Here is a 24,852-nt window from a genome sequence, read left to right on the forward strand (position 1 = left end):
TCCCAAACCGATTCTAATGTGTATCAAATAATATTTATGGAATGCTCTATATAATAGTTAACAATAAGACAGGATTGATAATGTATAACATAATAAAGCAGCGTTGCAACTTTAAGGAGAAACGAGACAAAGACCAAGGAATTTGGAAAGAATTTAATATCACGTTAATGAGAAATATAAAAGAAACACAATCACAAATTCATAATTTATTGACATATAGAAATTAAAAAATCTTATTTTTTATAAAATGATATTTGAGATACACATAGTTTATATATATATAAAATAAAAAATATAAAATATAATTATATAAATTATAAATAATAAATTGGAAAAACATGCAAATTTAGGTGAGAAAACCGGGATGCCAATATACTGCCTGACAAAAGAAGATATCGAAAAAAGCAGAAAAGCAAAGAATAAAAAAGTTCGACAAAGGTACACGTACCATTTGTTTCAATGTGCCAATAGTAAGTGTATCCTTCGGGACTGCGAGCCTCGTACCAGAGTTTCCTGACGGGTGCGGTCGGACGATCATCCTCCTGGGTCTTTTTCCCTTTTCCCTTCGCCTTGCCCGCCTTACTCTTCCCCGGAGTCCTGTTCTCGCCGCCGTGCTGCTGGACTCGTGGAAACGACGGCGCGCCCTTTGACAAAGTTGCCGGATCACAAGGATCCACCTTCGGCAAGAACTGTAAAAGTTTCAGTTGGCATGTCGCTTCGCATTGTTGTTCTAGTTTTCTTAGAAAATAACGGGCAAGGGTGTTCAAAGATACCGCGAGCAAACCACCCTTTACTTCGGATTTTATAAAGAGAGAGATGCTTGTATTGTTTCGATCATTAAATAATTAGAAAGACCGATTGATGAACCTACGCACCTGTTGGTTATTGCCTTTGAATCTTGGTACCGTCTGTGGAGCGGCTGGTGGCATACGATTGCAATTTTGAGGGGTCTAGAAATACACATATTACATCACATATACATATATAATAATATAAATGTATATAAAATATATATAAAATAAAAACGTATTGATATATTAAAATAAAAATATAATAATTTAAATTAAGCTTCGTTGTTTTAACATAGTAAAAATAATATAGTTCCATCTTTGCGCAACTCTTGAAAATATTGTATCTGGTTATTAGATTCTCTATTATTAGATGCTCTGCTCGGCGTAATATCTAAAATTAAGCATTAAATTTAACAGATTTCTTTTAGTTGAGTGTACTCACTTCCTTCGTTTCTACCCTGTTCAGTTTCTCTTTAATGATTTTCTCAGCAGTCATATCTCGCGTGTTGTTCTCAACATCCTTCAAGTACGCAGCCATAGCCGCCTGTAGGAAAGAAAGGGTTTCTTTATCATTGGTGTTCTTCATGTTTTCAACTTCAATTTGTCTGTGAGAAATACATACGTTTTCCATCTTCCTGAGGTCATCCTCGAATTTTTTATTCTGCTTCGCTTCCTTGGCGCTATTCTTGTGGATCTCCTTGAGCCGCTTGCTGACATTTTCTTTGTGCTTCTTGCCGCCCTCGTGGAAGTCGATACTCGGTTTATTATCGGCGATCCAGCACTTGCAGAAGTCGCAGAACTTGCGGCCTTGGGACTTCCAATAATCCGCCCTGCAATCCGTTATCATAGCCTAGGTGACATCGAAATATCTGCGGCGTCGGCAAAACTTGCCGAGTTAAATTTAAACACGTTAGAAATACAGTATCCCTCAACTTTGTAAAACAAGCCCCACGTTTCTTAAGTTTCAACTTCTTAGTTCCAAGTACCCAAAATGTCTCGTTGTGCAATCTCGTTGTATAAGATTTGTATTTTTGTAAATCCTGAGCTAAACGCGGCTTGGAAATAAGTCGAAAAAGTTCTATTCTCGACGCCATCGATCCGCCGGGATGAATAATTCAGCCGATTGTGGTTTGCTGTCTTCCCGCAATTATTGGAAAAAACGCGAACGATGTTGTGCCCGTGGCCTAGGAGAAATCTTTTCTCCCGTTCGGGATGAGAACAAATTAGTTGGCAATTAGTCTCCGACCTACGCAGTCTTGAGCGTCACTCGACCTTCGTATTACGTCTCAGTTGCGACCAAAGGACTCCCAAGGAGGGCCCTCAATGGGGACTCGAGAAATCGTCGAGTATTGCGACAGATAGAAACTACCAAAAAAATGTGCATATGCCTTGGATCTCGCATCTCTTATCTCGTTCTCGTAATTTAAATTGGACAACAACGAGAAACTAAGACAAATAAAAATAAAATGCGATAAAGTTTGAAGAAAATCATCGATCGTGGATCATCGATTCGAAATACTTGAATTCTTTCATTTTATGCCTATAACATATATGTTCGCGAAAACTTTTGTGTTATCTTATCGTTTACATCGCATTCGATGTGCAGATAATTAATTCCGGTTGAAAACTTCAAACGAACATCGAACGCATTCTTGGGAAAACTTGGCTCCAATTAGAGGCTGCCAATTAGAAGCGGTACCACGTCTAATTATTACCAGAAGAAGAATTCAGGCTGGGAATCGGGTTAAAATCGGCTCGGTGATTTTGCCAAAGGTGCGCGAGCACAAATATTTTTAGATGGAAATTAATTTAATCACGACAATTCGTCTCTATACTCAGCCACTCGAGTGGCGGCTGTGACGAATGACTACGTGGATCCCAATTTACATCTTTCAAGGAATGTTTCATTTGAGATTATGTGGATTTCGAGCCTCTTTTAGATTTCTAAAACAATTAATATCAATCAATAATTAAAATAATCAAACAATGAATGAGAAATTACTTCAATTGTATTTTCTCTCTAAACGCAATTAATTATCAAGATTGAACGAAAATTCAAAGATGACCTGTTAGTCGTGAATATTCATAAATATTTAATGTCATATTTCACGTCGAAGGAAAAAATTGTTAAGTATATAGACAATTGAAAATTTCTTGATTTCATTAACTGGGAGCAAATAAGCGATCTTCGATGGCTAAAGCGGATCGATTCACCTCGATTGTTTCTTTTTGCCGAGTCACCCGAACGAAGCCACGAACAAAGTTTCAACCTGTTGCTGTGTACCGAACTGCGTCTTGTCGTAGAAATTCGCTTTGACAATAAACGTATCTCAGTGGGGTCTGTTTCTATTATAGGTATGCCTTGCCGCGGTCTATTAATGCTTTATCAACGTTCCGTACTGGTGTTTTATGCAGGACTCAATTCAACTGTGATAAAGCGTAACAGAGTAACGAAAACAGCATCGAAGTTGGAAAGAGTTAGTAACGGGCGGTGTTCTTTGAAAAAATTGTTAAGTTCCCTGCCGCTTTCAGAAAATAATTTGCTTTATGCATTTTATTACGTCGATGCAAAAAGTTTTGTCGTTTTGTCCCGTCGCGTTAAATGAAATTAGAAGATTCCGAAAAAAAAAATTTCTTTCCAGATAAAGAAGAGGATATATTGAAGCTCGCAGCAAAAATGTTGTTTCCAATTTTATTTAACAGACACGAAATTTTTTTTGCAAACTGATAAAAACTAATAGCAACGGAATTCATTTCTCAATTGTTGGAATCTTTAAAAATGACGCTCTTGTAACGTATAACAAATTTTATATCAATTTCCTTAAGCGTATCTCCTAAAATATAATGATTGTATTAAAAGATTGAGAAGATTGATAATTTGCCCGAACTGTGCAGATATATGTTGCCCACGAACTTTGGTATCTGCAGCATTTATCAGGCGAACAAATAGACTATCGTATCAGAGACACTTCAATGAATATTCATTGAAATATTATGGGAATCTCAAGACTGGATTAGTCTCTGGGGCGTAAATCGATTACAATGTTTCGTCACATAACATTGTTCTCGGATCAACAGCAGTCGAACCCAAATCACGTACCCAATAATTTTCGCCAGAAACGAAATTGCACGATTTGATGATTGCACAAAGTTATTGCCATTAATATACATATATATACTACCAGCATATTTATCACGCCATTATTTTCTTTATGCCATATTTGTGTCAAGTGGAAATATATTTTTGTAGTATATGTACTAAAATGAGAAAGGACTTTTGCAGAGAAATAATGGCGGCAGTAATAATAGAAATGAATTAAAAATCAAACGTGAGATCCTTTCAAATCGTGATAACTTGATGAAGAAAAAATCGCAACTCGATTTATAAAAAATTAAAAGCAAGATTTCAAGACTTCCAGGCTGTCTCGAACTAAGACGAAAACGATCTTTCATCAACTCGGTGCACGATCTCAAAGTTGAAGTTTCTCAATTCTGCACGATCTACTCGAGAATGAAGCTGCTCGGAGCAAAAGCGTCGCCAAGGGAAAAGCTCGACGGAGTTTTGAAAGTAGAATCTTCAGGCTTTATGCACTTTACCCTATACCACTGTTCCTTTTTTCAAATTATTATTTAAAAAAAATAAACATTATTTTTAACTCTATTATTTTCCGCAAAGTTACATAAATATGTATTTCACCATTTTCATCGTCGAAGTGGTCCATTTAATTTCATTTCGAAGAGTACCTTGAATTATTGTATTATACGACGATCTTTAGTTTCGTGATATCCCCAAGTTTAATTAGAAATACACCGGCTTCGTTCTTATCTTAAGGGATTTTCGAAACGCCCGGCGCAGCATCGCGCGAAATAATCGCCGTGGATAAATTAGAGCGACGGTAGGACATGTGGGCGAGATTAAGCAAGATCAATACATAAGATTTCAAAGCACACGGCCATTGGCCGAGTTCCAAAGTGGAAATATCCCTCCTTTGGACGAGAGGCGATCCTTTCGTCATCCCCTCGACCCGGCGATCCATGGCATCTATACCGTGCACCGTTGCTTACACATGCCGGTGGCTGACGTACGCCCTCGAGTTGTCGAACGTGTGTCACCATAAATCCGTCGTCGGCCGCGTACAGAGAAGGGCAGATGCGGCCGCGTGCATGCAGCGTTGTTACAGCAGCAACAGGTCCCCGACCGCGTCTAGCTGGTATAAATCAGCGATTGTCAAAACGCGGTTGGAATTTATCAACGTATAGATCTCTCGGATACGTGCGCGGTTGTTGACATCGCGTTTTACGCGACGTCGCTCGAAAGACGCACGCAATCTCGCACGAGACTCGAAAAGCATATTAATTTTGACATTTCAGCGACCCGCCCAGTTTCTTTCGCGAGAGAAGAACGGTCCGGTTGTATAATAATTCTCACGAAACAAAGTCCGTGATCTTAGCATCGCCGCGGTGGACCGTGTGATATCCCGATTAAATTACCACGTCAAATTTAGCGACGAATGAGATCGTTATTACCGTGATCTCGTTATATCGCGCGATTATTTGTGCCCGCGAGGTACGCTAATGATGCGCGCCCGTAAGCAGCTTACAGGGACGCGACACGAGGCATCTACTTCTGCACGCTATCTATAGAGCGACCGTCACTATTAATACGAGCTATTAATAGAGGTGGATCGTTGTGCGGACAGTTGGGCGCGATTTCACGATGCGATTTCGGCGTCCCTTCGGCGTGTATTACGTCGCGTTATTATCCGCGACGGCCAAATGCGGCAGTGGAGAATTTACCAATGTGCCTTCAGGCTCCCCGTTCTTCTCATCTGATCCTCTCTCTCTCGCTTGGCAGACGCTACCGGGTGCGTACAGCCGTCGTTGGTACGATTCATCACCTTAATGTGACGCATTTGTGTTTGCGCCCACCCTTTCTCATTTGAGACGAAATGGCAATGGTACAGGCGATGCATCAACAAATACGTGGGGGAGAAATGTTCCTCATAAAGCTATTAAATCTACAAAAGTCACATTTCCTCCATTATTCTAATTAGAAAATGAATGTTATGTTACGCTAAGTAATAAAAATTGTATATATGATCAACGGTCTCGCTGTTTCTCTTCGATATTACAAACAATATTGCGCGCTTGACTGACAAAGTTGTTGCGTAAAGACAACAGAGAGCGGTCTCTAAATAAAATCACGGCTTTCTTGCCGGTGTCGTGGTAAGGTGGATTTATTGGCGATTACGTTGTGACACTTCCGCGCCGGCCAACAACAATTTGGACGAGGCATCGAGTCGTTTATCGGGCGAAAACAATGATTTTATATCCGACTTTATATTCCGACGTCGCTCGCCTCGCCCTCGTACATTGCCAGCCAACAGCGTGCCGACAATGCCGAGAGATCGTGCCCTTGATACAGCTGCCGCGATGCACACTTACAACCATTGTGCACAACTCGACGGTTATTAATACGATACGTTCGTCGTTATACAAACAATATCGACGAAGTATAGCGAGCATCAAAATAGCCCCCAGACACCTTTTTCTCCCCGATTCGAACTGTCCGCGCAACGATCGCACTCGTTTACATCGTCAAATAAATGTAACTTTGCTAATAAATTCGTTATAAAGCGCTACATTCTCAATTAAACGTCTCAAATTTTCAAATTTTTCAAATCGTAAAATCTTGTGATCATCGTCATCTCATACCTACAATTAGAGACATTAGGGAGCATATTGACCAAAATAAAGGCAACGTCTTATAATTTTGTTCGCAAGTCCTTGAAAGATAAATGAGACGTAAGAAGTAAACGGAGGTAAATTTAGTTAACTGATGCTTACTAAATGAACAATGTCGATCTCGAAATAATCGGCGAGGAAACGGTGCGACAAAAAGAAGGATTCTCACTTTAACTGCTCAGTAAGGTTTGGCGAAACCCACCTGTGATCGCACTTATGACTTAAGAGGGCGAATTGCGCACCGCCGAAAAACGCCGTTAAATTCGGAGCGCACGACAGCACGGTAGATTATGCAAATGACATTGACATCGCAAAAAAAGCAATTCTCTCGAATAACCGCGATAAATTTCGCTATTCGCCGCCGTAATCGAGTTCCGTGTGTAAATTCCAGCGAGTAAAAACTATATTTCACCATCTTATCTGATATACGGAGTGATACGAGTAATCCGAAGAGAGAGAGCTCATATATCGTGTAAAACACTATCCGAACGGTATATTACTCTCCCGTTACATCGCATATAATTTGACAAACAGCGTTTTAAAATAAAACCTGAAACCTGATCTCAATTTAATTCTAAAATATTTGCCGAGTAGAATTACAATACGAAAAGTCCGGCGACTGACAGCGACGTATGTTTCCTTTCTTTTTTTTTTCATCTGTTTGTTAAAATTGATTTATTTAATCAAAGCTGGCGCTTAATTGTAAGTTATATGTTGCCGGAATCACGCGTGAGCTGCAGATCAAAGCCCACGCGCGGTAAATCCCGTCGTTAAAAATTGACGTAATAGAGGAGGCACCCTCGGGAGTCTCGGATTCGTCGGGTCCATCGCTGTTTGCTTTGGCAGGCCATTTAACGTTCGATGGTTTGTCGTGCACGCTTAGATATTTTCGACAGGTTCACATTTCGAAATCACTCCTCGCGCTATCCGCTTCGTCCCTCCTCTTCGCTCCCTGACAGATGAGTTTCAGGGTGCTCGTTGTGTGATCAATGTCCTCGAAAATTTATGATCCGTCGAGAGGGTCGAGAGACACAGACGTATAGATTTTATATACAAAGCAATCGTAAATTTATTGTATTATACTCGCACGTGATAAATGCGACTTGATCGATTTAAAAGAAGTTTGCGCATGTCAATGAGTTCAATTATCTATAAATAGAATTTATTCTATAAAGGCAAAACACATCTCGATATATCTGAATTATCGCGTTGCCACGAAAATTAACACTGGGAAAATATATACAGATCTTTTTGCCCCCTTCTAGACTTGTCGAGATTGTATCAGCTTCGACTTCTACGTGCCTCTCGCAAATAGGGGTCGTATACGCGTAAAGCTGCCGTATGCATAAAATATCTTCGCGATAAAAAACACGAAGGCACTTCTTTCGGTATTCTTTCAGAAAACGTCGCGCCGTGTCGCCGTTTTACGGAAGCGCGGCTGAGTTTTTCGGAAACGCTCGGGGAGCTTTTGTTCTATCGAGGATTCACAAAAACCAGCGTTAATGTGTATTTTTACGACGCGACATCGATAAATTATCGTCGCGTTATGACAAATCGAGCGAAGGCTCATGCATAAAAGAGCATTTTAATCTTTAACGTTGCTAGCACTCCTCGAAACTTACAAGCAGCTTTTCATAAATTAAACATCATGCGAAAAAGAAGGGAAACTTGGCCTCTTGTGGATGCCATCGTCAGACGGAGGATTTAAAGCGTTCGTGCGTAAAGAAAATCCACTTGATTACATCACGCTCAACTGTCTAATCCGCCAAGGAAATATGTTAAATAAAGAACGCTTTTGTGATAAAATGAAACTGAGTAACTTGTAACTTAGAATTGCAACGAGTAAAATTCATTCCTCGTATACAAATCGATCCAAACTTTTCTATTATATTATCCACTGATCTGACGCGCGAATCGGATGTGAATTCGTTATTATCGATGGATTTCGCCTTTCCTTTTTGCAAAGTAATGTGTATTAATTAAAATGAGATAAAACGCGTGCGGATATTACTGCAGCCACGCGTGGGTTTCGCATTAAAAAGTATCATTAATTAATTAACGATAAATTAATTAACGACGACCGCGGATTTCGCGTCCTTTGCGAGCACGTTATTCTCGCTTGAAATCGCGCGGGAGGCTTGCCAAAAGGCGCACAATGTTAACGGAACAATTGTTGCCTGCGAGACGGCGAGTGGGATCATCACGATAAAAAAAAGGCGGGCCCGCGCACTGTTCTAATTTTGTCCTGCTCGATAGTAAACAGTCTCCCTCTTCGCAGGAGTGCGCCGGTGCATCTGATAAACAAGCGCGGACTGCAGAAACAATCTCGATCAACGTCAAGATTAACTTGTTATCGTTATCGCGAAAATATATGCATCGAAACTGTTGAGCGCGCGATAAAGAGAGAGCGTTTTATTCTTTCGACGTGATGTATAAATAATTCAACCGGAGCGTTCTGTGCGTGCTGTATTATTAAAACTTCGTGTATCCACTTCTAAAAAAAATTAATTAAAAATATACACGCGAGAACAACGGACAAAGGGTTTCATGCAGAAATCGGATAAATCGGGATCGATAAACCAAACGATGGAGAAACACCCATTTTTGTTACATCGTTTATTCGCAACGCGAATTGTATGTAGCACGCACGATAACGGGACGTACCCCTTTTACGCGAGAAATGATTTTTGTCAAGCCGTACTTTTTTCAAATAAACAGTAAAGTCTCATCTGATTTTTAGTAGAGCAGCTTCGCTGGAAAAAGATCTTAATTACTAAACTTTCAGAGAGTATTTAAAATGAAAATCTTCCTCAAAAAAATATCAGATTCTCGACACACAGCGAATCGACTTGGGTTCCGCCAAGAAATCTTTAATCGAGAGGAAATGAATTTCCGCTATGCTCGTCTACCATATCGCTTCGCACATGTATCAACTGCACTCTGCTTGCCACTCTCGTAGGCATTTCACCCGTAGTTTTTATCCACCGGAACTTTTTCCATGAGGAGAAAGAGGGAGAGAGAAAAAGAGCTTGCGGAATATAAATATCTTTATTTATCATCGCCCCTTGTCAGGGGCACGTGACTCGGTTAGGATAGAACGCCTGTTAGAACTCGCCTATCATACACTGTTAAATTCGTGGTGTCAATTTTTCTCAATTTGAATCATTTTTAATCATTCCTATTAAGTCGCAATTGCTCCTACTCAAAATATGTCGTTAATTTAACTAAACCAATGAAGTTAAAATAATACTATGATACTTTTGTATTAAAGTAATAAATTTCAACACACATAATAGTCAAAAATAACAAAATATTGGTTTAAATTTCACCCTTCAGTGTAGGGACTCCCGATTTCAATGTTTCTACCGCGAGTACAATAAACAAAAGTAATTTGAGAAGATAGAAAAGAATTTTTCTGAACAATCCGCATGCAAATAATTCTCTGCAATAAGCCCCTATCTAGAATTTGAAATTGATTTAAACTCTCCCTTACTCTTGCTCCGGATGATCGATTTTAAAATTATAACTTGTAAAGGAAAAGCATATCTATGATCGAGGATGCCGAAGAGTAGACGAAGGGGGGAAAGGAAAATTAGATTCAGACCGATATTCGACAAAATACCTTCGTGTGTCACGCAAGATTGCATCATCGAGGTGCATCCGTATTCATTTTACCGTGCAGCGCATCGGCGACACGTATAGACATAAAATTCGCGGGCGAAATGATGAACGATATATCCAGATAATGTGTGTGTCATTGACGAGCATCGTCGCGCATTCATTGATAACAATCAACGTCACTTAATGTCATTTCGCCCCCACAACGCAATCGCGCCGCGTCGATATATGGGTTTAATCTAGGTTTGTAGGTCGTAACAATGCAAACAGTGTGACGCATGCACTCGTCGGGAAATTACCCTCGGCACGATTTTCCCCCGCGTCGAGGGGGAACGAAGAATTCCGTTGAGCATCCGAAATGACGGACGGGTAATTAATCAGCGGTGGAGATGACGGCGAGTGCCGGGACACGAGAGTCGTTGGAAACCGACGGGAATTCGTATACGCGGCTGAGAGATATCCCGGAAAATCAGGGAAGCTGCGAAAAGCTTCTGAAACGCTTGATAACTAGACGCAAACGAGACTTTATACATTTTGTTTGAAACGTCTTACCTGCTATTACTTTACCCGACTTTACCGCTATTAAAGATGTAATCGTCTTTTTTTTTTTTTAGAAATAGGTGGATTATTCTTTCGAAATTCATTCGCGTTGAATCGCACGTACTTTCTTTGTTTTTGGCAAATTGCGATCTGCCCGGGCGCTGCGGTAATTTTTGCATGCAAATTCAGTTGGCCGGTTATTCCATTTTCCGGCGAAATTGTCAGTGAGCGTAATTTCGTATCCGAATAAATTGCCGTCTCGACGGGGATGAGCTCGGCGGTTTATCCGATGTCCTGCAACGTCCCCCGGAATTCCCACGTGCGCGGCACAACGGAATTTACAATAACGACGGAAAACTCTCGGGCGAGATAAGGGATACTCGGTGGAAAATAGTTTCGCACCGAAATTGTAAGTTGACCCACGGTTCACGGAACGACTCGAAACGACACACCTCGGAACGAGGCATCCGAGAACGGCCAACTACGATGGCCCTTTTATGGGCCTCGCTCAGCTCTATCCAGGGTATAGAAGCGGCGAATGTGCTTTTTTAAATAAAGTATCTCGCGAGCTTGAGCGCGAAATGTTTGTCAGAAAAAACTCATTTTGATTCGCGATTACTTCACGAGTAATTTATCACCAAGCTTGTAATTTTCATAAGGATCTAAAATTTTAAATTAAAGTTTTGACAAAGAGAAAGTTCAAGTTTTGATAAGACAAAACTTTTTTCCTAAAAAAAACATTCCACGCCCGGCTCCTTTCGTATAGGTATATAAAGCTCGCCCGATTAGCTCCGTCTAGGCGCGAGGGCGAAACAAAGACGGTCGTAAAATAATCGGCGGTCGCTCTCGTCGAAGGGCCGCGCTGTTATTTCTGGAGAATTTCAACAGGGCTGCCGTTTGTACGTGTTGCACGAGCGTTTAAACGGCGCAATGTCGGGATAAATATTATTAACACGTGGCACGCACGTTACATCACGTGCCACGCTCGGCCACGTCAATTCCGCGCCCGTCAGGTTCCGCTTTTCCTGGCGATACTTTTGCAAGAGAACGCGGAGGCCCGCGATCGTTTTCGTTCGCGCGCCGCAACAAAACGACTTGGACCCATTAGCGGCCGTCTTACTAATAAATATTGGCACCGCTCGCTGCCAAACACTAGGGACTATTTTCCTACCAGTCATCGTCGTTCCAGTTTTTTTTTCTCTTTGACGAATTTCAGACGCACGGGCGCCGGAAAAAGAAGCACTTTGCGATAATGAAAGTGAGACACTTCCATCTTACGAAAATTGCGGCTCTAAACACCAGTCACACTCGGAATGTTATAGCTGTTAAAATTAAGTGACTTGGTACTGACAGATCTCTCAAATTTACTTCAATATCAACTCTCTAAAGAAAATTAATTGAAGTAACTTTCAGTTACGCTTTCGTCATTCGCTTCAGCGTAATTTACTCCGATAAAATAGATACAAAACAAAAAAGTACTTATTCGTCAAGTGTCTGCTTACGATGTACGAGACGGATTTATCATGGTACGCTCTACGAGCGTCGTAAAATATATAAAATCATACAGACTATACAGAGACGGCCGTTACTTCTCGCCAAATCTGTCGGCGGTAATATAAAGCAGCGAGCGTTTGTTTAACGTTGCAGTGCCAGGGCGAAGACATCGGCGGAAAAGTTTCGAGGCGGCGAATTTATCTCAGAATTATGCAGACAAAGAGTGGCCGCGAACTTAAGTTCGGATTATTTGCATCGAGTTTGAAGGAAAAAAGCAAGCCTGGTCGTCGTCGTCCGATAAAATACACGGCTCTTCTAACGAGCTCGTGGCGAAGTCGTTGCAGTTTCCCTGCAGACGTTTTGACCTCCTTATCGAGATCTCTTCGCGATATCCCGTTTCGCACGTTAATAATACTCACGTTATTCTCGCATCTTCAGCCTCGAATTTTTTGATAATATACCTTAGCTAATTAACAGATCGGGGACTACGCGTGTGAAAACGAGCGAAACTATATTGTTTCAATGAAAGATACCTAATAAAAGACGTGATTCTGCGAGCTTCGATGCTTCCCCTTGAACAAACTTAATTTACAAAGCACACGTATCGTATCCGCGATTATATTATATATGAAAACCATTATCCTGGCTTTAATACTATTTGCTTTATCACCGTGTTTATTATTCCAAGAAGGATAACGTTACCCCCCAAAACGTTAATCTGTTTTTTCGCGGGTTTGTAAATTCCTTTTGCGGGTTTTTCACGTGTGATATTTAATTCGAAATTATTTCTTACGTCAAATTAATTTCGTATTCAGCAACGTAATAATTGAAACGTCCATTCTCTTCATTGAAGATTGAATAGCTGTCGATAAACGTAGAGATTAAATGTAGGCGGATGTTGGCTGATATAATCGACGTGATTAATTCATTTCGGAGCTTTCTGCGAAGCGAGGTGATGCTTGAGAGTCTCCTTGAGGTACGATCCCGATCAGCTGTTTTTTTTTTGTTGCGGGAGACCTCTGCGCTCGTGCGACAAGTGCACTTAAAAAAATCTCGCAGCCAGGCGAAAAATCTATTCCCGGCAGTGTGGGAGCCGCTTCGAGGAGACGCAATGGAAATTTACTTACCGCGATCGATCAACCCGGGGCGCACGCACGCACGCTTAGTTACACTGATTTTAATGAGGCCGCGACGGGGAAAGTGTCTAATTATATAAACGAATCGCTGACGCGTCCTCCTTTTTATAGCTCCACCGCGACGGCGAGGATAATTACGACTGCTATAAACGACAATGTAAAACGCTCGGACATAAAAATAGCGCGAGTCGAGTCTGAATTATACCGCGATTAGCGTATGTTAGATATTAAAAATGAACGTCTATATCGACGTCTTGATGTCGCTGAAAACTATAGCTAGCGATATATATGTCGATCAGCGTCCGTTTAAACGTTTGAATGAAAAACAACATCCGTACCACTACTAAACGATGTGAATTTATAAGTTGCAGAGGTTTGTGTGAGCTGCGATTTTGTTTAAAGACATCTTCTTGGCTTGTGCCATGTGTAAAAAAATTGTTAACGCCGATGTAAAATAAGGAACGTTACGAGATACGATCGGCGAGAGACGATTTCCGCGCAATTTCCGTCGATCTCGCGGAATTTAGAGCGATCGAATTTACAGCCTCGTGTCGCGCATTGCACGAAATATATAACATATGCAGTCAAGCCGGACCGAAATATGTACACGTGCCTCGTCGAATAATAAAATAAACCGGCGAACGGTATTGAACTCCCCGAGATATTCCCGACATTGATTTTGCTTTCCTGTAATTTGTTTGATTATATCACTCGTCACGGAACACAGATGCTAATCGCAACCATCTGTCGAGGCTTTCATTTTTAGATTCCAGCAATCGGATGCAACCTTCGAGCAAATCGAGATATATTTATTGGCAAAATTAGCAAATCGTGTGACTTGTTACTTAATCAAGAGCAAGTTTTCGTTATAACTCTGCTTCGTTTCGTCAATTCCGAATTTCATTAAAGTTGACCGTGCGATGTTTTGCCTTAAAGTAAAAATGTAGAACAAGGTTTGTATTTTACCTTAAACGTTGACATTTTACTCCGCTCGAATGTTGACTAGTGCTTCCTAATAAAGTTATTAAATACTTCGTTTATCTATATATCATGTTATTTTATTATTAATATTTTCCTTATTTTTGTCTATTATATTATTATATTTGTACATTATATTAAAATATTCTATCATTTTTATATTTTGCTTCATTCTGGGACGTGAGTTACGTAATGTCGTTTGTCAACGTGAGATCAGGGCTGCGCCAAAGTGCCTTTTTTATTAAAATAGAAACACCTAAGTCTAACTCGATCCTAAGAAATCCAGGACTTCGGCAGACCGAAGTCCAGCGAAAATTGCAGGTCCTGGCAAATTGTACGGCAAAGAGGAAGGAAGGTACTGGCATATAAAATCGATCATATGGACGGAATCGAGGTGGAGAAACATGGCTATTGCACGACAGACGGGAAGGTAGGCAGGATGTTTGACGTATGCTAAACGTCATTATTTATTCTGACGTGACGACGCGCGACCGCGTCGTTGTAGATTTGTCAACGGCGTTTGCGTCGTCACACGACGCGACTGCAACGTGACAACCGCATTATCTCTGTCCGAGGGAGGTACAGGCGACGCGAGGAAAAACGCGACGTTTTTAAGTGAAAATAGTTTATTACTATGGAGATTCTCTCGTGCATAATGCACGTGTACACAAATGGCCCTCTAGGGCCGCAAAGGGTCCATAAATTCTCCAGTCTAGCCACGTGGATTAGCAACCTCGGGAAAACGTGTCCGCTGATTTTAATCTCGAACTGCGGTACAAAAACGATCGGACGCTAGAAAGAGGTATCGATTTTTCTATTAAAAAAAAAAACCCATTCTCTATAATAACATTTGCAACTAAATCCTTCTAATTTATTATAATTCCCTTTTTACGCGAGTAAAGAGATTTCATGGACACTTGGACTACGTAAGAAAATACGTAATAATGGAAGTACGTTTGGTAATTCTGACTAGACTTAACTATATATGCCTATAAATATTGGTCCGTTGAGGTAACAGGTTCATAATCGGAGATACTTAGAAAATTCACGAGAATTCTTTCGTCGCAAGGATATAAACGCAAAAACGCTGCCTAAATAAATAAATAAATTACTATGTAACGCGAATAAGGCAAAGTTCGACTCGCGTAAGAATTGTCTCCTTAAATTTATCCTGCAGCTACGGCGTATCGATCGCAACAATCTATATCTGTTTACAGTTAACGATCATAATAATTGATATTTCATTAGCGTGTTCGGATCCAGCATTAAATCGCTGAACCGACAATATCCCGCTCCAAGTCCGATTTCGCTTCGTATTTGGACCCAAAATAGCGTAAACTGTAACACACTGATATTTCCTTTCTTACTCAAGAATACGGAGATGTCTTTTAACGCAGTTTTGCGATGAATAGAACTCCCTGGAAGTGACTTCGCAGTCTACGAGTCATGGTTCGGTTGTATCTAAACATTAACTCCGGTCTATACAATTGGTCCTGCCGGCTGCGAAGAACGAGGAACTCGAGAGATTGCTCGAGCTATTATCTACTTAGTATCGACGTTTTAATTGATTGATAAAATTGCCAGTATCACGTTGCCGCATTATAAACGACACTTTGATGCGCGAAACTCGAAACTCGATCGCTCTTCCGACGTTTTTATAACCCGGTTCAATATAAAATCAGGTACGCCTAAGAAAAGTCCCTTCTATCAAGAGCCACGTTCTAATCAGATGAAATCGTTTGTAATTTATAAACAGGTTTTTTTTCGAAGATTAATATCAACTCGATGAATAATTGAATCGTTGATCGATTAATCCTCGAAAACTTTGCCTCAGAACCTATCTTCTGTAACGTAATCTCTGTCGTCCGACGTATATATCGGAACATAAATATTTCCAAGATAACTTTAAGTTCGACATTCTTCCTCCATCGTAGAAGTCAATAATTCGAAACTTTCTATATTCGCCCGTTTGGAAGCTCGCTTCCTATTTCCCGTTATATGCCGCGTGCAAAGTGGTGCCAGAAGTTTCACCTGCTGCGAATGAGAATAATATCTGCGGGCTCTACGATATTTTAAACTAATTTAAAGCGGAGGATTATGGCTCGCTGTACCGTTTCGCATTCCTATTTGCTGCAAATATTCGCGCTACTGAGGCGCGCCTTTAAATAAATACGTCTACACACAAATTGATCGTACGTAATTAAGTTCAAGTAAATATATGCGATATTAAGAGCGCGAATATAATTAACATTTGTACTTTCAGATACGCGTTCATTCATAAAATGTCGGGTATCCACCGTAAAACATCCATGGGTTAATTAATGGGGAAAGGAGGGAAGGTCAGGCATGTTAAAGAGAGCTCGGCGAGCGATTCTCGCACGTTGCGCATAATACTTCCCTTATGGAAACTTTTCCGATAGCAGCGACGATGTGGAACGATGCGTACGAGCGGAAGATCGATCTGCGAGCGAATGTGACCGCTAAACGTTTCATCAGACGACGCACTAATAAAAAATCGACCTTGACATTGCTGGGCGACATAAAGACAGCTTTATGCATCTTTACATCCCATTACAGCGCATCTTCATCTCTCGGAAGCGATACATTCATTTCCCTCGTAATAATTCTATAATCGCGCGTGCGAGCGAAGCGTATACATATTTAAAAAAGAGAAACATGTTCAGAATTTCAGAAACATGTTTTTATTCCTCGCTGAGACTCTCGTCCGGTCGGTCGTCCTCGTCGTCCTTGTCGATCGAGCCCGATCATCCGGGCGGCGTCTTCTTCTGCTTGGTGAGCTCCAGCAGCACCGGGTAGTGGAGATCCGGACAGTACTCTGGACTGTTCTCCAGCAGCTCCAGATGCCTCGACCACACCTGGTCGTCGTACCGTTCGGTCTGGCGCGCTATGAAGCCGCGCTTGATCGACGCCTCGGCGAACTTCTGGAATGTCGTGCCGCGCCTGGGCGCCATCACCAGGGCGACCCCGTCGTCGGTCAGCCAGCCGTAGATCGTCTCCACCAGGTCCAGACGGGCGTCGTCAAAGAAGAGGCAGTCGGCGCTCAGGATCACGTCGTAGAGACCCGACGGCAGTCGAGCGTCCTCGTCGTCGTCGGCCGTCCGGGTCTATACATCGAGAAATCACAATCGAGAGTCCAGATATCAATCTGGCGGCTGAGATACGCGATCGAATTAACGTATTCGCGAATCTCGACTCGGAATATGCGTATTGCTCCGATTGAAATCGTGTAAAGTCTGAAGAACGATCACATTCGTGCATTTAACAGATAAAACAATCTTTCAAACTTTTAAAAATAAATTTTTGTTAGTAATCTCTGTCTTCAAAGTTTAAAGAATTAAAGGAAAATTATATAAATTTGTAAGTCGATGTTACAGTTATACGAAATATTATGAAAGAATATTGTATTTTATTGCAAAAGAATCTGCTGAGGACAATATTCGTCTTTCGCGTAAGGAAAGACTTGAACAAGCCGGATTATAAATTGCTGGATGTGTATACCTCGGTCAAGCTTATCCGCGATGCGTTTTATGGTTTCGACTTGATAAATAAAATAACTACCGCTCGAATACTTTTATCTTATTATTTAAATACCACGGACGCGGATACATCAAATAAAATCAATGATCTGCAATATCGTATTAAAAAGAAGACTACCAGAAAACGGATGCGATAAAAACGTTCGACCTTTCAACGTCGAACTTCTCAGATAATTTGACGGTGGTTTTTCGTGTAAATAGATGAACGAAGTCGAATGGTCGTTTTTGCAATTAATCTCGGTCGATCGTCCGAATGATCTTCGATTTTGGTTCGCCGGTGGAAATTCGATCGATCCCCAGTCAAGCGGAAATCTACCGACGAAAAAGATGTCAATTGCGCGGAACGTTGCGAACTACCGGAAGAGCACAGAGGCTACATTATAGAGGCCACCGGAAATGGAGCTGAGGTTTAGCCGGAAATGTCCGAATGGTGTGTCTATATATTTGAACCGAGCATCACGAGGATCACGCGGGGGGATTCTTTACGCTCCCATGTGGCTGTTCTTTGCGATACGTATCGAGAAGAATACAGACATCAAATACATATTTTCTAGCTACTTGGGATTTTGACTTTTTCAGTGTTTTACTTATGTTATAAAACATATTGAAAGATTAGCAATATTAGAATGTAATAACAATATATAATTAAAGGCGTTAAAAAATAAGATAAATTTTTATCCGTGAGAAACTTTAGATTCATTAAAATAAATTTGTGATATTAATTTATCATCTAAAATCTGAATTAAATTGGTTGTTTAAAAAAAACTCATATATAGCATAATTTTTTTTGCACATATATATTCTAAAATGTTTCACAGATAAGCAGTGACAGCTACATTAGTATGACATCTTGAAACATGCTACGATAACGTCTTCGTTACGTGACTCAAATAACATAGCACGTGTTCCATAAGAAATACGTTTTTCACGGCGTCTATTTTACAGGATATTTTATAGATATCGTACGTTATAAAAAGAAATTGATCACACTTCTATTATTTTGCCAATCTCTCAGAATCGTTCTTGTCCTCAAACTTTTCCGATTTACGGGAAATTCCTTTAAAAGTGCCAACTCTGTTATCGCGAAAGTACGAGCCGTTTTTCGGTCGAGCGATCACGGATCATTGTCGCTCATCGATCGTCTATTCTAAGGATCGCGATTCCCGACTGATGCATTACGCCTCCCCCGGCCGGCGAGACCTCAATTTTTCCATTCATCGGCTCGCGATGACCGCGATGACTCATTGATCGTGGCGACGAGCAGCGCATTGCTGTCGGAACGTGCAACCGCGAAACCGGGCGTGTCGATATCCGATGATCCGTCGTTGATTACGGTTAGCGAGCTCGTCGTTGTCGTCCTCGTTACAGATGCGGATCACGTCGCGGTCGGGGTTTACGAGACGCATTATATTCGACCGCGGGGTCGGCGACCAGGTTGAATTCTGTGCGATTCTTCTGCCGCGATTAGCGAAATACGAGGCTCACCCTTCGATTCCCAATGTCACCTGCAGATCCTCGGAACTCGTACAAAGCTCAAGAACTGAGGATTCATTGGAAAAATTCCAGCGCGTAATATTTTCTATTATTGTTCTATTATCGTACAAATTAACGATATAATTAAATTTTTCTAGGTATCCAATATGGTACGACCGGATTTTTATTTAATATAAACATTATAACGTCTGACCGCCGCGATAAGAAAGTTAAAAAAAGAGCTTTTCTCATTAACATTTTCAATATTTAATTTCCGGCCTCTTTGTAGCCGCGCACCGTCGTTGAGGCATCCCCGTCACGTTTCAATATCGCTTTGAGGATGATATGCTTTTTTTATGTATATTTTATTATGCGTCCGCAGTTCTCTGTTCATAGAAATCATCATGGAATATCTATTAAAAAGCGATGGAAACACGTTTCATACCGAAGAGATAAAGATGGTGAATTAATGTATTTATGACATACAACTTCAAAGACGAAATAATGCGATGTGCCGTCTGTGATCTGAATAAAAATGAATTTTTTATAGAACACGCGGAAGCTGCGAGAACTATGAAGGTAATTCAAGGTATGATTCCTGATCTACTTCGAGCTCTGCAACGTGTGAAGGATCCTCTTAACGCTGTTTCCATTAATTCCCGCCTGTTTGCCGACACCGGGGCTTCAACGCGCTATTTTAATAGCTTCGAGAATAACATCGGACCATCGACCGCTCCTTCAAGATCGAATTTGGACATTCACCTTAACGCGGTTACCGTTGATCGCCGCCGTCTGCCGAAGGGCTCGGGCGGCTTGGGCCCACTGGACAACCCCGCACTCCACCAGATGCGCCATGTCGTTTCGGGCAACGATGCAGCGCACGTTGTCGACGCTGGTCACGTTGCCGTCCGTGAGGGTGACGGTGCTGGGATTGCAGTACTTGGCGGCGAGGACGCCGGCCAGGCAGCTCATCCCGCCGCCGAGTTCAAGGACGTTCCGATTCCGGCACAGGCCGCGATTCCTCAGCAGATAGTAAGCCAGACACTCCTCGGACGGCCACACGCACACGTTGCCGGTATTGTTGAAGCCGATCAGCTCGCTCGCCGTGAAGCACTTGTTTATCCTGCGTATCTGAACGTTGTACGGCCGGCCGTCCAGCTGGGTCGAGTACTCGCACCAGCTGGACTCGCCGTCCGTCAGCATGTTCTCCAGCAGCGCGCACTTGAGCAGGCCGAAGCTGGTGAACCGTCTCACCGACACCTCCTCGTCGGACTCGCTGCCGACCGGCTCCGGCGAGCCTGTCAGCGCCCTGGCGAGAATGCGCCATCGACTTAGAGCGCGGGTGCTCCTCTTCGAGTTGCGAGGGTCATTCGTCTCGGCCGAGAGTATCTCCCTGCGGGATAAAATCTTCTGCGACATGTCGCAATCAGGCACATCGATCGATACTCGATAATCTACAGTTTCCAGATTTTTCTTCAGATTACAACATCTTCAGAGGGAAGATTGTTTTCTTATCATTTTCCCTTTTAATTTAAATGTCAATCTTCGTGAATGCGTGGGTAGATGTGCGCCGGAAAGACGATCTTCTAGTCGAAGATACTCATTGAAGACTTTTGTCAGAAGCATCGTCAATGAACTTTCACTTCGCCGCGCTGCTGCGAACCCGTGGAAGGCACGTGGGGGCGACGCGTGTTCCTCTTCATCGCTGGCGAACGGCTCGCCGGCTCGGTCAGCGGATCAGGCGGAATCCCCCTCGACTTCGCGTCCTTGTTGCCGCAACCGGTCCAGGCACCGGGCGCATACTTCCTCTCTGACGATGCTCCGCCGCGGGGGCTACTCTCTCGCCCGGCAAGGACGAGGATGGACGAAGGGACGGGACAAGACTAAAAGCACCAAGTCGAGTTCTAACTCGCGCCACGCGGACGACGAGCGTTCTCCACGCGTTGGATCGGCGCCTGCGCGACTCTCCTCTCTTCGTTCCCTCTTCCACGCGCTGGTCCTCCTCCGTCCACCTTCCGCACCGTCTCCGCGGGTGTTCCCCGAGACGTCGCGCGTTTTCCTCGTCGTGCGTGTCTGTCGCGCTCTCGTAAAGATGCGTCTGGCGCGCCGTCGCGCACGGGTCTCGTACGAGCTACGCGCGCGGCTCCGAATTAGCCTCGAGCTTCCCGAGATTTGAGGCTCAATGGCTCGATAGCGAGTCTGCGATCCGCAGAGCTGTTGGACCACTATTGAACGCATACACCGAAACTCTTCTTGAGGGAAAATAAACGGCGGACTTTTGGAGATTTGTCAGCTGTCGCGAAAATCGTGGAACGTTATCCCTCCCGCTTTTCTTCATTATATTTATATGTCACAGTAAAAGCATGAAATCATACATTTACTTCATGCTTTTACTGTAACATATACACGAGGAATTATCACTTCAGTTTCGCCGCAAGACGCCGCGATATTGCGATTTCATCGAAAAAAGCGAGATTGTAACAATTGATAAATCAGGTATATAATTCAAGAATTCCCGTCAAACGAGTGGCAAAAATATGAAGGACAAATACAATAAATTATTATTTATCATTTTCGTATGTTAAAACACTAATAACATTCGTATTTAACATATTACAGTTTTGACGACATTCGCAGCATTGGCTGGCGCGTGCTCGACGTTATAATTGTTTCTCGCCGCCGGCGATCGTATCGTAAGGTTTATATCCTATTTTTTATGGCGCTCCTCGTCCCGTCAATCTACTTAAAACTACGAATGCCATAATTCGCCGACGACGGAACGCCGAGAGCGTGAATGTCCGACAGGTGTTCCAGTTACGAAGTTTTAATGATGCGTAGGGTTGTCTATTGATAACAATTGATGACGAACATACACGAAAGAGCCATAATCCTCTCGCGTTAAATTTTTTTAAACATCCTGTTAATTCTTATAGCTGTCATAAGCTTCCACGTCGGATTATTTGTTTCGGACTTAGTTTCTATCCTCCCTTAATTCTACCATGATTAAGAAACGACGGCGCGGACGGCTCGAACGCGTGGCGCGCCACGCTCTCCCTTCGGATACGACGGATTTATTATTATAATAAAGACAGGGAGGAAAGGACAACGAGCGGTATTAAACGCCATTATAATATACGGCCGGCTTATCCGAGCGTGTCATAAGCCTCGGTTTCAACATCGCTACTGAAGATCTAGTAGCCAGAGTAGTTTCGCGCGCCGTGCCAAGGCGCAGACATTAAACTGTCGCGAAACTAATGTTTAAATCTTGGCCTAAGTTTCCGGACGAGCGACGAAACGCGCGTATCCGTTAATCACCTCTCGTCTATTTACGCAATTTAATTCGCACCTCGCGCAATCGCGATCGCGGATTTTGAATCGGAAGCGAAATGGCATTCTGAATCCGCGGCACGAAACGCGCGTTTATTTTCGTCGTCAACAATACGTATGGCTCGCTCTATCGCCTAAATGATAAGTAATATAATAGAATTTTTATTTATCTTTAGGCTCACGGAGAAATAACTGGAGAAGCACGCGTGTGTACGCAATTCGTTTCCCCGTATACATCAAAAACCTCGTTTGACTATCAATATATCACCGATATACGTATAAAAGTATGAATAATTTATTAAATAAACGCAATAGCGTGTGCTACCTGGAATTTCTAATTCAAACAATTCCCCTGTCATTCGGAGTTAAAAGCCACGTTGGAAACATTGTATATTAATATCTTCCACAGCGATTCAACTATCGCGGGGGTTTAATCCGAGCATTCCACTTTATATAAATATGAATAATCCATATCTAAATAAAGTAAAATTATTAATAATAAAGGAATGTATGGATCTTGTTTATTTACGGTCTTGATTCAATTTAACCCCACGCAGAAAATAGTATAAGTATAAATAATTGAATTATTTAAATCTATCACCTGTATATTTTTCTGTATCGCAAGCGTTTAGACGTTTCCCACATTCGACGGATAAAATTTGAGAAGAAAGCTTACAGAGAATCCAATAATTCTTCGCTCAGTGAGGAGATTTGGAAGAAAGCCAAAATTGTGACAGCCGGAACAAATGAATATAGGTACAAACATGTGCGCGTAAAAAAGCGCTATGTTTCCTTCGTAATATTATTAATTTAAGCAAAACCGACGTATCTAATTTAAGGAGATTGTAAGGAAAATCAGAAGTGTTAAGAATTGCACACAATTTAAAACATAACGTCTTTTATTATTAGCATATAAATTTTTTTAGATTATTTCACTGATTAGTTTTTGAAAACATTAAAGAATATCATATTAAAAGTACCTTTAAAGATTTGAAAATATGACCACATGGTTTTTTTTTGCAATATTACTTTGTTGTAACTTCGTTATAAATGTTTTCAAAAACTAACCGGTGAAAAAATAGAAAAAAATTCACATGCTGATATTATTTATAATATCTTGAGCTTGTTTTAAATGTTGTGCAATATACTTAACATTTCTGATTCTCCTTACAACCTCCTTAAAAGTAACGGTAAAATATGAAATTCGCACATAGAACTATGAATTTCAATTGTTCCTATAAAAATGGAGATACGCGTCGTGGGAGATTGCCTACAAAAGAGGAGAAAAAACTGCACCCTCGGAATAAGTTACGAGCAATCAGCAGTTACCATTTCCGACTTACATGGACCTCGCTAATACGAGCGGAATTCAATTTCCTCGCCGAGTATATCGCCGAGGCGGGATAAGCCTTGGAAAATCGGTTTTACCGTTGCTCGCTGAAACTAAGTTACTCGCACGATTCGCTTAGACGTTATTCTCTCTCCTTGTGCAACGTTTATGTGGCAAGCCATCTTATAAATACTGAAAACAATATTGACGATAATGATCGCTTCTCCACTTTCACGAAAGGGTAAACGCGGGACGGAATTGTTCGTCGGAAAGACGATACCGAAAGAAGCACTAAGCGTATTCCATACATTTAGGAGATCCTTCACGTCTCTCCGCTGTATTATCGCACAGATGGCTCGGGTTTCTGGCTCCATTAACGATTTTTCCTGCCGAGCCACGTGTCAAAACGTCACTACATGCCTGGCTGATCCACGTCCATTAAACTCTCGTCCCCGCTCTCAGCTTTTTAATTATTTGCGGGATTCATCGGGATTCGGAAAGATATTTATACGTCGCGGCGCGTCGAATCAGTCCCGTCGTATAATTATAACAAAATCGAATTTTCAACGGTCAATGACACTGTTTCGAGCGAATTCGCCCGAGGAAAAGAGCGAGATAATTTTGCAACAATTTATTTATTCGAGAAACCAATATGTCAAAGCTGAGAAATAGATATTTAGAATTATCTACAAAAAAAAGATCTTATATTTTTTTCATAAGAAAATAATTGATGAGATAATAACAAAGCTAAACAACATAATATTAAAAACAGCGATATATAAATATAATGACGCTTATACAAAACTCTATTAATTAATGGTGTCGCATTTCAAAGATCGCCAAAGATCGGAGCAAGGCTAACA

The 24,852-nt window shown here is 41.7% G+C and overlaps 2 protein-coding genes across 3 annotated transcripts in view; both read right to left on the reverse strand.

Annotated features, from left to right (window-relative positions):
- The window catches only part of LOC112454566 (WW domain-binding protein 4), a 31,874-nt gene that overhangs the window by 1,437 nt on the left and 5,585 nt on the right, over positions 1-24,852 (reverse strand). Inside the window, exons 2-5 of one of the 2 annotated variants that reach the window (XM_025016036.1) lie at positions 1,414-1,621; positions 1,234-1,335; positions 876-950; positions 449-677 (exon numbers count right to left, since the gene is read on the reverse strand). In XM_025016036.1, the coding sequence (XP_024871804.1) occupies positions 449-677; positions 876-950; positions 1,234-1,335; positions 1,414-1,621 (614 nt within the window). Of the gene's footprint in view, positions 1-448; positions 690-875; positions 951-1,233; positions 1,336-1,413; positions 1,622-24,852 lie in introns of both variants that reach the window. The other variant, XM_025016035.1, reaches the window with a different exon arrangement.
- On the reverse strand, positions 14,911-21,612 carry LOC112454567 (calmodulin-lysine N-methyltransferase). Its single transcript, XM_025016037.1, has 2 exons — positions 20,095-21,612; positions 14,911-17,427 (listed from the first exon to the last, which is right to left on the reverse strand). Exons 1-2 carry the CDS (start codon positions 20,749-20,751, stop codon positions 17,068-17,070), a joined length of 1,017 nt encoding a protein of 338 aa, XP_024871805.1. The 5' UTR covers positions 20,752-21,612; the 3' UTR covers positions 14,911-17,067.

The sequence above is a fragment of the Temnothorax curvispinosus genome, unplaced genomic scaffold (genome assembly GCF_003070985.1).
Source record: "Temnothorax curvispinosus isolate PA1 unplaced genomic scaffold, ASM307098v1 QBEX01005133.1, whole genome shotgun sequence".
Classification (NCBI taxonomy): Eukaryota; Metazoa; Arthropoda; class Insecta; order Hymenoptera; family Formicidae; genus Temnothorax; species Temnothorax curvispinosus.

Bases quoted from the DNA above. Each gene is read 5' to 3' on its own strand.
- LOC112454567 (XM_025016037.1), bottom strand. From the start codon at position 20,751: ATGTCGCAGAAGATTTTATCCCGCAGGGAGATACTCTCGGCCGAGACG. The intron at 17,428-20,094 runs GTGAATGTCCAA...CTCGATGTATAG, and splicing joins TCAACGGTAACCGCGTTAAG to ACCCGGACGGCCGACGACGA.